Source organism: Orcinus orca, chromosome 13 (assembly GCF_937001465.1).
Source record: "Orcinus orca chromosome 13, mOrcOrc1.1, whole genome shotgun sequence".
Taxonomy (NCBI): domain Eukaryota; kingdom Metazoa; phylum Chordata; class Mammalia; order Artiodactyla; family Delphinidae; genus Orcinus; species Orcinus orca.
In genome coordinates this window covers 83,386,457-83,403,471 of record NC_064571.1, presented here as the reverse complement: position 1 = coordinate 83,403,471, position 17,015 = coordinate 83,386,457, and the positions used below count along the sequence as shown (strand labels likewise).

Genomic DNA, 17,015 nt, shown 5'->3' with positions numbered 1-17,015 from the left:
TTGATAAGCTCTGATGCTAGTTGGGGAGGAATTTTATATCAGTGTGGGTAAAATTGGTTGGATAAATGCATTTCTTTCTGCTGATTTAGTAGCAGCTGAATGCAAAACAGTTGATTTGTCTATTCCTAAAACCAGCTAAAATTGTTGGAAAGAAGCAATTTTAACAAAGGAAGTTGTGTGTTTAAAAAAAAAAAGAGTCTGATTTTCTTCTTGGCGAAGGCACTGGGGTCAACTGAATGGAAAAGTCTTGACTGACGGGGAGGCGCTGGCCCTTACGCGTGGAGTGCTCTGTGCTCTGGGGCGCAGAGGAAAGACAGTTGTAAAACGTCACCCAGGGGATTGCAGAGTCAGCACAGTTCAGATCAAGATGCCTGTCCAGGTCATCTGTGCGCCCAGCATGGGACCCCTTCAGTCCCCACAAAGGCAGTGTTTGCGTGACCGATGCGCTTCTGTTTTAGGGAGTGGACTTGTATCCTGAGAATAAGAAGTACTTTGGGCTGTCCGAGTTCATCGAGTCCACCCTCTCAGGACACAGCCTCCCCTTGCTGAGATACGACAGCTCCTTTGAGGCCATGGTCACCGCATTGGGAAAAAGGTACCCGTCTCTCTTGAAGTTACTAAAAATGCTCCGTAGTCAAGTACAAAGGTGAGGGATGTGCAGCCAGGGAATTCCAGGGAGGGGCCACCGCTCTCCCTTCCTGGGTGACTCAGTCCCTCCGTTAAAGGGATCCTGGTTTATTTCTCGTCTTGCATTTTGGGCTGGTGATGTTGTTCCAGAAAATTTGAGAGATGAGAATGGGCAGAAATATGCTAGAATGTGGGATTGCATGTCTGAGACTCAAGGGAGGGCAAGAAAATGGGAGGTGAGATAGCAAAAGGCGTAAAGGAAGAGAGAGTGGCGGTCAGTTGGCTTTGTCTTTATTTCCTTTGCACATCACCTACTGTGTGCTTATTTCTTGCCAGTCACTGTTCTTACTTTCATTATGTTATTTAGTCCTCCCAACCTCTCTGAGCCAGTTGCTATTATTATTTCCATTTTGCAAATAGACTGAGACTCAGGGAGACCCCATGGCTTTCTCAGGCCACACGTCTAGCGAGTGACAGAACTGGGTGTGAACCCAGAGTCAGTGCTACCTTTTCAGCCCTGTCACAGCAGACCCCTGAGGTGGATATCAGCGCTGCCATCTTACAGATGAGGGAACTGAGGCTCAGGGGGGTTAAGTGCCGACATCCACACAGTTTATACGTGGAAAAGCCAGGCCAAGTTTTACAGACTGTCTAATACAAAACAAAGTGAATGGCTCTGCTGCCAGTTGTGGGTGTTGAACTGAGCTCTGCTGTCTCCCCTCATGGTACCTCATTTGTCTCGCTTGCTGACAAAGGGGTTGAATTAGACATGTGCTTCCCAAGCTGTGCTCCAGGCTATACTGCTGGATCCTAATAGTTGTTATGTCACGAGGGGTTCCATGGTCATGTGCGTTTGATAAACCTTACATTTAACACAGGATTCTTCTCGCAATGAGAGTTCTCGAAGCCTTCAGTGTGCCGTGTGTGCTGTAAATCTCCAAGAGACGGCTAGAGCGTGCAGCATCTCTGTGGTCTCATGGGATTAGTGTTCCCCAGAGCACCCTTCGGGGAGCTCAGTCCCTTTCAGCTCTGATGCTGAGGGGTTTAATCAGGCCACTTCTCCAACTAGTGGGTCGTCAGCTGAGCTCTCATAAGCTCGCTGAGGGAAGACACCCTCCAAGATTTTACACTAAGGCTGTGAGAACTGACCTTTGTCCTGCCTCTGCTTCTCTGCCTGGCTCCCCAGCTTCTCCTCGTGCAGGAAGCATGTACTGAGTGCTTAGTGATCTGTAGACGCTGGGCCAGTATTTTCCATTTATTGCCTAATATAATCCTCACAATGGCGCAGTGAGATAGGAGGCACTGTTATTCCCCCACTTGACAGAGAAAGAAACAAAGACTTGGGTTAGGTCACTTGCCCAAAGTCATGTGGGGGGTTTGTAGTGAAGCCAGACCAAATCCTGGTCACTGAAGTCCAAAACAGTAGACCTACTAAACTGTACGGAGCGAGCTCGCACACTGGTAGAAGGCCAGAGTGATCGTGGCACCATACCTCCTGGCTCTACTCTTCATTACTTTTAACTTTAGGCAAATCATTGAACCTGCCTGAAGAGTCTACTTTCAAGCGATACTGTGCCACTTCCTGTATGAGATTCTTACAATAGTATGTTTCCATTTCTCTCCTCCTAGGCTTTGTGCTTTTGTTATCATACATTTCACTATATATGTTATAAACTCCCCAATATATCACATTTGCTTTAGGCAGTCGGTCATCTTTTAAAGATATTTAAATAAGAACATTTTTTAAGACCTCCTTTTTTATTTATGCACATAGTTAATACTTCCAGTGCTCTTCATTCCTTTGGGTAGATCCAGATTTTTATCTGGCATCATTTTCCTTCTGTCCAAAGGACTTTCTTTAACATTTCTTGGAGGGAAGGTCTGCTGGTGATGAATTCTTTCAGTTTTTATGTGTCTTTAGAAGTCTTTATTTTGCCTCATGTTTGAAAGATATTTTCCCTGGGTATAAAATTTAGGTTGACTTCTTTCTTTCAAAGTATTAAAGATGTTGCTCTACTATCTTCTGACATACATTGTTTCAAACCAGAAGTCTGCTGTCATCATCACCTTTGTTTCTCTCTGTGTAATGACCTCTCTTCCCCACCACTCCCTCCCATCCCTGGCTACTTCAAAATGTTTTAAATTTTTCACTGATTTTAAGCAATTTGATTAAGATAGGCCTTGGTGTGGTTTTCTTCATGTTTCTTGAGTTAACTGAATTTTCATCAAATACGAAAAAATTTTAGTCATTATTTCCTCAAAAATTTTTTCTACATCTCTCCTTTCCCCTTTTAGAGTGATCCAATTGTACATATATTAGTCTACTTGAAGTTGTTCCATAGCTCTCCGATGCTACAGTCATTATTTTCTGTTTCCCTCTGTTTCATTTTAGATCCTTTCTATTGTTATGTTTTCAAGTTTACTAGTGTTTTTTTTTTCTGCTCTCAGTCACATCCAGTTTATTTTTATTTTTCACAAAAGCAAAATAGTCATATAACAAGGTTCCTAAGAGAAGAAGAAAGGCAATTTCAGGTAGCACATACGTGAAGGTACCCACTGACAAATTGATAATAAATTGTTACTTGTGTTTGTTTATTAATAAGGACTGTTCCTTGCAAGTGACTGAAACCCAACTTGAACTACTTTAGGAAAGGGAGAGGAATGCACTGACTCATGAAATAAAAGGAGAGGTTGAATAAATAAACCACAGAACCCGATGCAGCTGGTTTCAGGAACAACTTAAGTTAGGTATTAAACACTGCCGAGACTGTGTTGTCTTGTCTTTGGTATTTTTCTGTGTTAGCTTTATTGTATCTCATCACACACTGGTTTCTTCCATGTGCTGACAACATCTTCCCTAGCTGCTGCTGAACCTCATATTCTCCAGCTTCTAGAAGGGGACTGATTCTTATAAATAGTTTGAAAAACCCCAAGAAAAGACTGATGACCCATCCTGGGTCAGGGAGCCATTCCTGAACTGATCCATTGTAGCTGGCAGGGCCGGGCCAAATACCAAGATGGTAGCTCCCATGAGAATTCAGGATCCAGTTTTTTTTCTGTTTCAGACATTTTAGTTTTCATCTCTAGAATCTGAGTCTTTTTTATGTTTCCATTTAAAATGCTCAATTTTTCCTGTATCTTCTTAAACATATGGAATATAGTTATGACAATTGTTTTAATGTTCTTCTCTACTAATACTGTCATCTGTGTTGTTTCTGGGTCAGTTTCTATTGGTTGATTTTCCCCCTTCCTTATTATGGGCTGTATTTTTCTGTTTCTTTACATATCTGGTAGTTTTTGAGAGGATGCCAGACATTGTGAATTTTACCTCGTTGGGTGCTGGATATATTTGTATTCCTATAAATCTTCTTAAGCTTTGTTCTGAGATACAGTTAAGTTCCTTGGAAACAGTTTAATTCTTTCAGGTCTTGCTTTTAAACTTTGTTAGGCAGGACCAGAGCAGTTTTTAGTCTAGGGCTAATTTTGTTCACTACTGAAGTGAAACCCTCTAAGTACTCTGCAATATTTCATGAATTTTGATGTCTTCCACACTGGCGTTGGGAACGGGAACTATTCCAAGCCCTGTGTGAGTTTGAAGTCTTGTTCCCTCTCATCCTTTTGGATGGTCCTTTTCTTGGCTTTGGGTAGTTTTCTCACATATATGCACTGATCGCTACTTAGCTGAGGACTTGAGTGGGACCCTCTGTGGCTCTCCTGAGTTCTCTTATCTGTGCAGTTCTCTCCTCTTTGGTAATTTCCCCCATGAACTCTGGCTGCCTTGGTTTCCCTGGACGCCAGATCTTTCCTCAACTCAGGGAGACACTGGGGCTTGCCTGGGTTCCTCCTTCCTGAGCAATCCTGGGAACTCTTTCCGGGTGGAAACTGGAGACTCACCTCATTTCTTTCCCATCTCGAAGGATCACTGTCCTTCGTTGCTCATTGTCTTGAAACACTGTTGTTTCATATATTCATCCAGATTTTTAGTTATTTCTGATGGAAAAATAAATGTGGTCCCTGTTACTCTGTCTTGGCCTGAAGCAGAAGTCTCTGCTTGTCCTTTGAGCAGAGTGGAAAGCGGATGTTGGACGTGGGGAGAAGAGTGTGCTGCTCCCTAAGGGACACCTTGCTCTTCTTCCCTTGCTCAGGGTGACAAGGGGCCACCACAGCTGGGGCAGTGCTGTAGTGTGGAGACAATGCATTTTGCACTCTGCTGTCTTTCTTCCTGGGCGCTACTTGGCCAGTGCACCAGGGGCAGGGTAAAGCAGTGCTTGGGCCACTGGTCCCCTTTGTGTCAGAACCTGCAGACCCTTAATGCTTTCCCAAGACGGCACTGGTATTGGCAAGTCTGCCAGGCCAACTCTTCAGTTCATAGACGCCACAAAGTAGTTGAGTGCTAAGGAGAAAGAATGAACAAAAGTATAACGATGGGCAGAAGATATCAGAGATGCTGTTGGAAGGTGAGCTGGCTGCCCTGATAGAACTCACAGGGTGACACGGGCCGTGGGAATGTTCCTGTCTTTGTAGGTCAAGAAACTACTTTATCTTTGCTCCAAAAAGCCACTGAGTCAAGGGACTCATTCCATCTAAATAAACCGCCAAGAGCATTGCCTATAAACGGAACATCAATTTGTCTATTCCTACTGGAAACACAGAGCGACATCCCGTGACTTGGGTTTTTCTGGTGGTGTTCTGGGGTCTGTCTCTGGCACAAGGGTCAGAGCTGCTCTGGCAGTGCACGTAGTTGTGGGACGGGTCTCCCCCTTCGTGTGACCACAGCTTCTGAAACAAAAACTGGGATTCTTGGTTTGACCGGCTGTGTTTGGATTTGTAATTCATCTGTCAAATTAAAATCACATTAGTTACTTTTCTAATAACGCACTGTACATGAAATGAATGATATGCCTTTAGGATGGTCCCCCCAAATCTGGGGTAAGTGGTAGCTACACTTACATACTGATTACTGATGGTTCTTCTATTGCCAGTGGGAACCTGGGGCAAATTACCTAACTCATGGAAACATAAATTAAGCTGATGATGGGCATTTATTTTACTCATTCACCTAGTCATTGAACAGATCTTTATTGAGCAGCTAGTATGAGCCAGCAGCAACAGCAAAACTTTGCTTCTGTTTCTCAGCTGGAAATGATAAAGCAGTTTTTGACTTGACTTCTAAGGAAGACTTCAATTTCGGGTTGTAAACCACCAGCTTCAAAAGGCAACACCACTTGTTTGTGATCCAGGAGTTGCCTGTGCCCGAGATGGCAGGTGTCTGGGTTACTTGTTTGCCCCGGGAAGGCCTTTCTGTCTCGGAGCTCTCCCAGCATCCTTGGGGGTTGCAGCCCTGGGTCACGACGTGGTCTCTCTGTTCTTTGCAGGTTCCCCCGCCTGCACAGCGCGGTGATCAGGACCTTTGTTCTCGTGCAGCATTACACGGCCGCGATGATGGCCGTGAGCGGCCTCTCTCAGATGAAGAACTACACATCGGTGGAGACGCTGGAGATCACGCAGAACCTCATCAACTCCCCGAAGCAGTGCCCCTGCGGCCACGGGCTCATGGTCCTGCTGCGGGTGCCCTGTTCCCCACTGGCGGCCGTGGCCTACGAGCGGCTGGCCCACGTGCGGGCGCGGCTGGCCCTGGAGGAGCACTTTGAGATCATCCTGGGCAACCCCAGCTCTGGCATCACCATCGGGAAGCACTTCTTGAAGCAGCTCAAGGTGGGACAGGAGTGGGGATAGACTCCTGGGAGGGCAGTGGGGCGGGACCACCAGGGGGAGGGGAGGAGAGGGAGTGGGGTGGCAACAAACTCCTTAAGGTCCCATCCCGGTCCATAGGTCCATCGTGGCCTCTGCATACCGGGCCACCCCTCCAGCTGCCTCTCTCGCCACATCCCTACCTGCAGCTTTCAGTCCAGCTGCACCACATTACTTATAAAAGCTGCACCCCCCAAAAAACACACTGTCTTGTTCTTTCAAACTTCTGGGTTGTAACTTGATTTTATTTCTTTCTGGGGATTCATTTCTTCTTCTTCTTGTTTATTTAGCTGATGCCTATCAATCTGCAGAATTCAACTCAGTGTCTTTTTTTAAAAAAATTCTTATTTATTTATTTATTTTTGGCTGCATTGGGTCTTTGTTGCTGCCCACGGGCTTTCTCTAGTTGTGGTGAGCAGGGACTATTCTTCGTTGCGGTGCGTGGGCTTCTCATTGCGGTGGCTTCTCTTGTTGCGGAGCATGGGCTCTAGGCACGCAGGCTTCAGTAGTTGTGGCTCATGGGTTCAGTAGTTGTGGCACGTGGGCTCAGTAGTTGTGGCATGCAGGCTCAGTAGTTGTGGCTCGGGGCTCTAGAGTGCAGGCTCAGTAGTTGTGGCACAGGGGCTTAGTTGCTCCGCAGCATGTGGGATCTTCCTGGATCAGGGCTCGAACCCGTGTCCCCTGCCTTGGCAGGCAGATTCTTAGCCACTGCACCCCCAGGGAAGTCCCCAGAGTCTTTTCTTCTTTCAGGAAGCTGCCCTTCCCCCTACTTGTCCCCCTGCGCCCCCCAAACTGGGGCAGGTTCTGCTTTCCCTGCCTGTCACCTGGCTCCTCCCCCAGCAGAGAAGGGCAAGGACAGCCCCACACATCTCAGACCCCCAGACTAGCACAGTGCCTGGACCATAATCGCCTTTCACTAAACGTACAGGTGACGAAGATGCAAAAGGGTTAGGGTGAGAATACTGAGAGAATAATTGGGAAGGCACTGTGAAGACACAGCCCCACAGCGGAGAGAACATAGTACCGAATGTTAGGCAGTTGGGGATATACTGTCTCGCACCGAATGTCAGGCAGTTGGGTATATACCGCAAAGAATCAGTCAGGGGCTTCCCTGGTGGCGCAGTGGTTGAGAGTCCGCCTGCCGATGCAGGGGACACGGGTTCGTGCCCCGGTCTGGGAAGATCCCACATGCCGTGGAGCAGCTGGGCCCATGAGCCATGGCCACTGAGCCTGCGCATCCGGAGCTGGTGCTCCACAACGGGAGAGGCCACAACAGTGAGAGGCCTGCGTACCGCAAAAAAAAAAAGAATCAGTCTTTTGGCAGATATCTCTTGAACGGCTGATGAGTGCTAGGCAGTGTTCTATGTGGCTGGGCGTCCCGTGGTGAAGCCAGTGGTATGCTTATTTGCAGTTTAAATTTGATAAAAATCCAGCGAGGCATTGCAAGGGCTTTAAATCAGCAGAAGGACATCAAGGTTCCCTTGGAGCTGGGCTGGTTGGAAAGTAAGAAGTCTTACAGCTTTCTTTTTTTTTTTTTTTTTTCTGCGGTACGCGGGCCTCTCACCGCTGCAGCCTCTCCCGTTGCGGAGCACAGGCTCCGGATGTGCAGGCTCAGCGGCCATGGCTCACGGGCCCAGCCGCTCCGCGGCATGTGGGATCTTCCTGGACCGGGACACGAACCTGCGTCCCCTGCATCGGCAGGCGGACTCTCAACCAGTGCGCCACCAGGGAAGCCCACAGCTTTCTTTTTAATTACCTGCAGATGTGGCAGAAGATTGAGGATGCGGAGTGGAGGCCTCAGACGTACCTGGAGTTGGAGGGCCTGCCGTGCATCCTGATCTTTAGTGGGATGGACCCACACGGGGAGTCCTTACCGAGGTGAGTGGGGAGGGACTGGGTACCTGGGGGTCTCTGAGGAGCCAGTTGCCCGGGCTCGCCGCTGGGGGCTTTGCCAGGTCAGGCTTCCCCTGCCCGACTCTTGGGAATGCATTCACATCAAAGTCATCACAGATGTGTATCTTTATGGTGACCGTTTTCCAGCAAATGTCAGTGAAATGCGTCTGAGGCCTGGGCAGCTTTTCCTAATTCTCGGACAGGCACCCCCCGGGCTCGTGCTGGTGGATGTGGGGACTCTTGCCGGGCTCCATGGGTGGAGGCCCCGTAGCTGATGAGGAAGCTGAGGTTTACAGAGATTAAGCCAGTGCGCTGCATGGCGGACACCGGGGCCTCCCGGCTTCTTGCCGTTTGGCCACACGACACTTATGTGAGGGCCACCTCGCGCCGCGTACTCACGGGCCAGGTAAAGTGTCTGCACAGGGTTCAGCCTCAGTTGTTGCCATGTCACGGATCAAGTCTTCTATTCCTCAACTCCGTAAGGGCTAAGACAATGCCTTAGTCTATCTTAACGTTGAGCAAGCATTTACTTTTTGTATCAGGCACTGGGCTAGACTTTTAATCTAGCATTTGCACCTTACGACCATAGTATTACTACCCTGTTTTATAGATGAGCAAGTGAAAGGTCACTTGCTTTAATAAAAGCCTAAGTGCAACCCCCATCTGCCTCTCTCCGAGCCCTGCCCCAGCCTGCCCTCTGTGCCCCCTCCTCCACGTGTGTCGTGACTCACTGGCATGTCTTCCCAGGCAGACTCTTCGTTTCCAGTATGGCGATCCCTTGATGACCATCCTCTGAAAGTCAGTGTTCTTTTGATTCCAAGCAGCGCGGGGCTAAATCCACGGCAGGGGCCCCCAGAGACTTGCAGTCAAACAGACTGTGTTGCTCAGGGGTCCCAGTGATGCTGTTTACTTCTCCGTTTGCATGAGTCCTAGGGGCCTAGCAAGGAAGGCAGCGTGCTGGTCCCCAGCACGAGCGGTACCTCCTCTGTAGAAGGCAGTCGATAGAGCCCTTCTTCCGTTTCCTCCCAGGTCTCTGCGGTACTGTGACCTGCGGCTCATAAACTCCTCCTGCCTGGTGAGGACGGCACTGGAGCAGGAACTGGGCCTGGCTGCTTACTTTGTGAGCAGCGAGGCTCCCCTGGAGAAGCGGGCCCGGAGTGAGGCCTTGGAGAGCGACGCCGAAAAGCTGAGCAGCACAGACAACGAGGATGAGGAACTGGTGACGGAAGGTGCGGAGGGCCGGGCTGGACACCTGTCCCGCGCGCGGCGCGGCCCTGGGCCCACCTGCTGGTCAGCAGCTCCCGATGAGAGACATCTACATACGTCTTTGGGGGAAATCCCTCAATGATTTCAGATTTGGCTTTCTCCCCCTTTTTGGTCATGTGAGAAAATGGAAATCCCAACAGGTTCTTTGTAGCTCTAGAATTCTTAAAGAGTAGGAAGAAAAATGGACATTTCCTAGGCTTTAAGTTCATGCCTTGTTTGAATTGCTGGTGGAATTACCGCCTGGTTTAAGGTTCACTCGCTTGATTCCTCTGTGTGAATTAACAGGACCTGCCCCTTATTGAGATTTATGAAAACAGGCTAGTTTTCGTTTGCAGACATCGAAGTTCAACGCCATGTATTTTCTTATTTATTTTTTACTGCGGTACGCGGGCCTCTCACTGTTGGGGCCCCTCCCGTTGCGGAGCACAGGCTCCGGACGCGCAGGCTCAGCGGCCATGGCTCACAGGCCCAGCCGCTCCGCGGCACGTGGGATCCTCCCGGACCGGGGCACGAAGCCGCGTCCCCTGCATCGGCAGGCGGACTCTCAACCACTGCGCCACCAGGGAAGCCCAACGCCATGTATTTTAATAGGACACATAAATCGGAGCGATGCAAGGCATTTGGCTGTCGTCAACAGGATAGCGAGAGAAAATAAAAAGCTGCTACTACAAACATGCAAGGCATTCGTGGGGTTTGGTGTAGCAGAGAGAGAGATGGAAGGAGAGCTGGAAGATGAGGACTCTCTTCCCCCTCCACCTCTGGCTGTGTGGCTTTGGACAGGTCATGTCACCTCTCCAAGCCTCAGATGACTCATCTGTAAAGTGGGGTGGAAGGACCCGCCTGGTGCTGTGGGAACCTTTCACAGACGTGAATGGGACCCTGACATGAAACTGCCCGTGGAGTGAATCCACACTCCTGGAATCTCCCGACCCACCTCCGTCCTTTCCCCATTCGTTCCTCTTGGCCTCCAGCCCCTTCGCCGCACCCCGGGCTCTTGGCCACACTCATCCCATGAGTGTGCTCTGTTCTGTCACCTGTGGGCCACACAGGCGTTCTTCCGGCCACTCGAGTCCCCTCTGCTCCGTGCTTCACCTGGAGATCCCTGCTGGCCCTTCAGAACTGGGATCAGGGTCACCTTTCCCAGGATATTTCCCTGCTCCTACTTCTCCCTGCTGGGTGGGCACCTGGCCCCTGGGCTCCTCCCTCTTTGCTCTCCTTACTCTGTCCTGTAGCTGTGACCCCTGGGCAGGAGCCTCACTGACCCCCCAGTGCCTCACTGGCCTGCTCTGTCTCCTCAGCACTCCCTCAGAGGAGGCCTGGGAACGTGGATGGATGGAGGGATGGATGGATGGATAGAGGGATGGATGGAGGGAGGGAGGGAGGGATAGAAGGAGGGATGGATGGAGGGATGGAAGGAGGGATGGAGGGAGGGATGGATGGATGGAGGGATAGAAGGATGGATGGATGGAGGGATGGAAGGAGGGAGGGATGGTTGGATGGATGGATAGAAGGAGGGATGGATGGAGGGATGGATGGATGGAGGGATGGATGGAAGGAGGGATGGATGGAGGGATGGATGGAAGGAGGGATGGAAGGAGGGATGAAGGAGGGAGGGATGGATGGATGGATGGAAGGAGGGAGGGATGGATGGATGGATAGATGGATAGAAGGAGGGATGGATGGAGGGATGGAAGGAGGGATGGAAGGAGGGATGGATGGATGGAAGTAGGGATGGAGGGATGGATGGGTGGTTGGGTGGGTGGGTGGACAGATGAGAGATGATATGTGTGAACGCACTTTGTAAACTGTGAAGTGCTGGGGGAACGTACAGGACCATGATTACGAGGCCTCTTCAGTGTGTGTGTTTTGAAACAGGCTCCACATCAGAGAAGAGGAGCCCCGTGAAGAGGGAACGATCCCGCTCCCATGACTCTGCGTCTTCATCCCTCTCTTCTAAGGCATCCAGTAAGTCTCCAAGGGGTAAAGATCCCACAATTGGACCGTTTTTGTTTTTTGAGATTTCAAAGAATGAAAAGAGATCCTTTATTTTCAACTAGAACTGGAAAGAGAAGGGATCTACGAAGAACTGGCCTTTCTAGAGAGTACGCGTCTTTCTGGAATTGGGCGGGGAGTGGGGGGTCCTTCCCGGGAGGAGGTCGTGGCCTCTGCCCCTGCAGGGCCTGTGCCGGGTGGTGTCAGAGGGCCCTCCCTCTGTGCTCTACAGGCAGCTGTTGGAATCAGGGGAGAGGAGCTGGGTGAGTGTTCTTGTCGAGTCTGAGGGTGGAGAGAAGTGGACACAGAAGACTTCACTGGGGGAGAAACAACAAAATTTAGCAAGTGTCACTGACCCCTGGACCTGGACCACACTTTGGTGGAGGGGGCGGGGAATGTGGATGAAGTGCTCCAGGTCTCTGCTCTGAGGGATGCCTCGGCCTCAGGAGCAGTCAGGACGGGCACACGTGAGACAGTATGGCACGTCTTCCCACCACAAGCATTTACGGAGAACCTACTCTCTACCTGGCTTAGGGCATTGAGAGACCAATTAGATACGGACCTGCTCTCAGGGAAACCATTGTTCCTTTGGACCAGGTTATGTTGCAGTAGGGGCTGCTGTATTTTTTCTGCACACATGTTCACACCTGTGAGGTGTTACAGTTATGCATATGAGGAAGGAATTCATTTTGTCTCAGGTGAGGCAGATTTAGCAGTAGGGTGTGATCCCTGCAGGTTTCAGAGAGCAGCTGGCCTTTGGGCCTTGCAGGAGAAGGCTTTCCAGTGCAGGAGAAGGTATTCCAGGTGGAGGAGACTTCACAGGTAGAGGAGGCTTGGGGCCTGAAGGTGTGTGTGGTGCTTGGGTGCAGTGAGTGGTCCCAGGGTTACAGCTCAGGGTCAGGGCGTGGCTGCAAAGGTCAGAGCACATCAGGGGGGTTGACTTGGGGCCTTCTTTGGTTTCCTTTCTCCTTCCCCCTCCCCACCTGCCCACGGGTAATAGTGGGCCAGTGGTGGGGCTCTCCCTCACCGGTGTGCACAGAGGGAGTCAGACGAGGCCTCCTTAACGTGAGCCTGGTCTCTGTGATAGAAGAAAAGTCTGATTTAGAGGCTGGAGTCAGAAAAGCCAAATGCTGCAGCTTGTCATCCTTCTGCCCCAAGCAATAGAGGGAGCCCAGGGCACCAGGGGGGCATCTGTGCCGTTAGAATGGAGAGGTGTGGTGCTTTGTTCTTCCCTCATCCTGGGCTGACAGCTTTCTAGAAGGTTCTGGGACACACAGGTCTGTGCAGTGTCTTCAGGTGGAGTAGAATGACCAGGCTGCCAGCCAGCCTCCTCTTCTGGTGAGGTGGCTTTTTAAAATTCCACAGAGGGTCCTGGGATCTTAGGGGTCTCTGATGAGATGCTTCCCGTGTCTCTGATGAGATGCTTCCTGTGGCCTGCAGTGTAACTCCCACATTTCAGGAGGTCCAGGGAGAGGAGACTTGGCCACAGGAGCCAAGAGCCGGGGGCGGGGTCACATGAGTCAGCCTGGGAGGGGCTGGGTCCCTCTTTTATAGACTGACAGTCCCCCTGGATTCAACCGGGGCAGAATGACTGAGGTCAGGGCGGGTGGATGGAGAGAAACATCAGTGTGGGTCTCCGTCCTCTGGGTCCTCCCAGTCTGGGCTTCACAACCTAGGACATGGCTGAAGACATTTGGGTCCCCGTGGTCTACTTTTGGAACCTCCTGCCCCTTTCGTGTGCTTTGTGTCCACCTGTCCCTCCCCCGGCCCAGATGCCCAGGTCCTCACAGCCTCCCCGACCCTGGTCCTTAGCTCCTCCGCTGCCCCTGAGCTGATCACCTCGGGTGGCTTGCCCGGGGAAGAGGCATTTTAGCAGGAGTCAGGCCTTTAGCCCAGGGGGACAGGCCGGTGCTGCCTTTCCTCTGTCCACGAGCAGCCTGTAAGCAGCCTGCCAGGCTGCGGGGTTGAGTCAGAGCCTTGCTGGGGAGCTGGGATCCGGTGGGGAGGTTGGCTGAGCCGTGTGGTGAGCAGCGCAGGCTGAGCCAAGTGTCGTGGGGCAGGGTCTGGGGAGGGTGGCCTGGGAAGCAGCTCCCCTCGTCTCCAGGAAAACAGCAGAGCTAAGATGGAGATGTGGTTCCCGTGGAGCCTGAGGCCCTCGGGGTTGCTCAGAGCTGGCCCGCCTGCCCCGGGCAGATGTGGCTGGATGGATATGAAAGACAGACAACGCCGCCCCTCCGTGTCCAGGGACCCACACTCTTCTTGCCTTTCAACATGGTCCACGTGGGGAAAAGGGCAAACGAAACCCCGTATTTGGGTAGCTGCTGTGCATACTGCATTTTCCGTCTTGAGTTCTTCTAGAAGCTAAGTGGTTGTAGCATTAGAGTCAAGCCTTTTCAGTCCTGTGAGTTTTGCTGCTTTGAACCAGAAGCACCGCTACGCTGTGCAGAGGGGAGTTCAGAGCTCCAGGACCCACCCGCACAGAAGCAGGAGTGTAGGCTGGGCCCTGAAGGTGAGGGTTCTGGAACAGATCGGGCGGGGGGTGCCGAGGAGAGGCCTTTGCGACGTGTATGGGGCCAGGGAGCGGGGCTGGCTGTCTCCCCGCAGTGCCTCTTGGCTTTGTCAGAAGGACAGAGGAGTCTGTATTTAACCAGAGGTGGGATGGCATTGATGGAAATTCCCAGTCGTCGCAGGTAAGGGGAGTTGGTGCTGCAGAAGCAGGAGCGGCGGGTGCGGGGCCCTGACTGACGGGACCCTCTCTCCGCAGGCTCAGCGCGGTGCGGCGAGTCCCCGGCTCAGGCTCAGCCGGCGGGGCCCTCGCGGGGGGACCAGGCCCGATCGCCTCAGCCCTGCGGCCCCGCGGAGGAGGGCAGGGCCCTGGGAGAGAGACAGTGGCCCCGGGCAGGGCGGGGGCCGCCGTCCGTCATCAGCAGGTGCAGCCCCGGGCTGGCCCCCCAGCCGGAGCCCGGCCTCAAGACCGGCCAGTGGAGCATCCAGGTGTCAGTTCCCTCATCGTCCTCCTCGGGCTCGTCCGCGATGCCCGCCGCTGGCCCGCTCGTCCTGCAGGCCGCGCAGTGCTCCATGACCAAGGCCTGCCGGCGGCCGCCTGTGGTCTTCCTGCCCAAGCTGGTGTACGACATGGTCACGTCCACCGACGGCAGCGGCCTGCCCAAGGCCGCCTCGCTCCTGCCCTCGCACTCGGTCATGTGGGCCAGCTCGTTCCGGCCCCTGCTCAGCAAGACCATGACGTCCACGGAGCAGTCACTGTACTACCGGCAGTGGACGGTGCCCCGGCCCAGCCACATGGACTACGGCAGCCGCGCCGAGGGCCGCGTGGACGGCTTCCACCCGCGCCGGCTGCTGCTCAGCGGGCCCCCCCAGGTGGGTGCCGCCCCGTGCGCCCGGGCTCCGCGGGGCTTGTGTCTGCGCCCAGAGGCAGGTTTGGGGCTTATTCACACCTGCCTTCCCGCGGTGGAATCTGAGATGGCCCTAAGTGGGCAGGTGGACGGCTGGGTGACCTCCATCCTCTGACCCTGGTTTCCTCCTCTGCGTGATGTGTGGGTGGAGTTCTCTGCAGGTGCTTGTTGCTCCTTCAGACGATGATTCTGCATTTCCCACACTATTGCATTCGGTCCTCACGGTCAGTCTGCGGCTCCCTCCCACTCTGACAATGGAAGCCAACCCCTGTTTCTGCCCTGCAAGATTTTGGTGAAACTGAACAGGGAGATGAGAAACCTGTCACCATCTCCCAGCTCTCTGTGTTTTTCTGACAACAAAAGACCGTTTCACCTGTCAACATGGCAGGAAGCTGGGCGGTGTGAATGTCAGGTGTCGTGAGCGTGTGAGGAGGACGCACGAGGTTGGTTTGGGGTCTTGGGAGGGGGCTCGGCCAGACAGGGCAGGGCTGGAGGGTGGGCCCTACGGTGAACTGCCTGGGGTTGGATTCGGACTAGAACATCACCTGAGCCCTGGGCCGGTTCCAGCCTTCTCTGTGCCTCACTGTTCTCATCTGAGAGCGAGGAAGGTAATAGCCTTGTGATAAACTCTATCACAAAAACAAGAGAATAATTGTAGGGCGCCTGGAACATGGCCTGACCCCTGGAAAGCACTGTTATTGTCACCATCATCATCACTGTCCCAATTCAAGACGTGTTTCCTTTTCACACCAAATGTTCATTCCCCTGCCAGGTACCTACCCCAAGAAACCCAAACCCACAAAAATATGTATAAGAATGCTCATTTTTGTATTGTTTACAGTGGTCAAAAAACAGACTGGAAACAACTTAAGTTGCATTGGGCAAGTTCGGTTGAAAACATTTGGGCCCAACAATATCATGCAATTCAGCCACAGAAAGTTTGAACTATTCAATAGCTCTTTATATACTGACGTTGACATTTCTCTAAGATATTTACATTTTACAGATCACGTTGCAGAATAATATATACGTGGTGTCATATCAATTATGAAAAAAATCAGTGTGGGTACGTGTCTGCGTGTGTGAAAATATCTAAAAACTCCCTGACAGGAGAGCTTGGAGGCAGCAGGGGACTGGAATTTGTGACCATTCTACTTTATTATTGATCTGTACTTCTTGAACTTTTAAATGAGTATATAGTACTTTTCATAATTTAAAAAAATAGGAAAAAATAAAATGTTTTTTAAAAAGGATTCCTGGTTTCTCCATACCCCTCACATTACTGAATGTTATCAATCTTTAAAAGCTTTTGCCTTTTTGATAGGGGAGAAATAGTATATTTCTAGTATAATAGTAAGGGTGAATATATTTTAATATATTTATTGGTCATTGGTACTTCTTTTACAGTGACTTTCTGGTTTTGTTTCTCTATTTTTCCTTTAGTCCATTTGACTTTTATTCTTTTGCTTTGTTCTTTAGATTATAAATTTTAATCGTTTGTCAATTATATGTATTGCATATATCTTCTCCAAAGCTCCCCCCAGTTGTGTTTCATATTTTCTTTTTAAACGGGTCAGTTATTTCCGGGACTTCCCTAGCAGTCCAGTGGTTAGGACTCCACGCTTCCACTGCCAGGGGTGTGGATTCCATCCCTGGTCGGGGAGCTAAGATCCCACATGCCGTGCGGCAGTGCCAAAAAAATAAAAAGTTAGTTATTTCCATTCATCTGTCGAATACTTGCTGTGAACCGGGCGTTGAGCTAAGAACTTGGAGAGCACATTCTTAGTGCACCAGGTTGGAGGGAGGCGAGGATAGCCCACAGGTACCCATGTAACCAGTTGTGACCTCAGTGAACTAAGACCAATAGTATACTGCCCTGGTGCTGGGCTTGAGGGGGCAGGGGATTTTCTAAAACAAGAAGAAAGAGAAGGAAGAAGAGAAAAATCATTTTATTTCTTTTCCTGGCCTTAGGAGGAGAGAAATGTGATGCCAGCCTTTTATGTCCCGCACAGTGAATTTTGTCGTCTTACTACAGCCATATCAGTTAATATAAGATAGCAATTTGCACTTACG

The 17,015-nt window shown here is 51.2% G+C and overlaps 1 protein-coding gene across 1 annotated transcript in view; it reads left to right on the top strand.

Annotated features, from left to right (window-relative positions):
• The window catches only part of GREB1 (growth regulating estrogen receptor binding 1), a 69,194-nt gene that overhangs the window by 34,347 nt on the left and 17,832 nt on the right, over positions 1-17,015 (top strand). The window contains exons 16-21 of the mRNA XM_012534854.3: positions 459-595; positions 6,003-6,342; positions 8,141-8,256; positions 9,301-9,500; positions 11,413-11,502; positions 14,294-14,907. Of these exons, the coding sequence (XP_012390308.1) occupies positions 459-595; positions 6,003-6,342; positions 8,141-8,256; positions 9,301-9,500; positions 11,413-11,502; positions 14,294-14,907 (1,497 nt within the window). The remainder of the gene's footprint in view (positions 1-458; positions 596-6,002; positions 6,343-8,140; positions 8,257-9,300; positions 9,501-11,412; positions 11,503-14,293; positions 14,908-17,015) is intronic.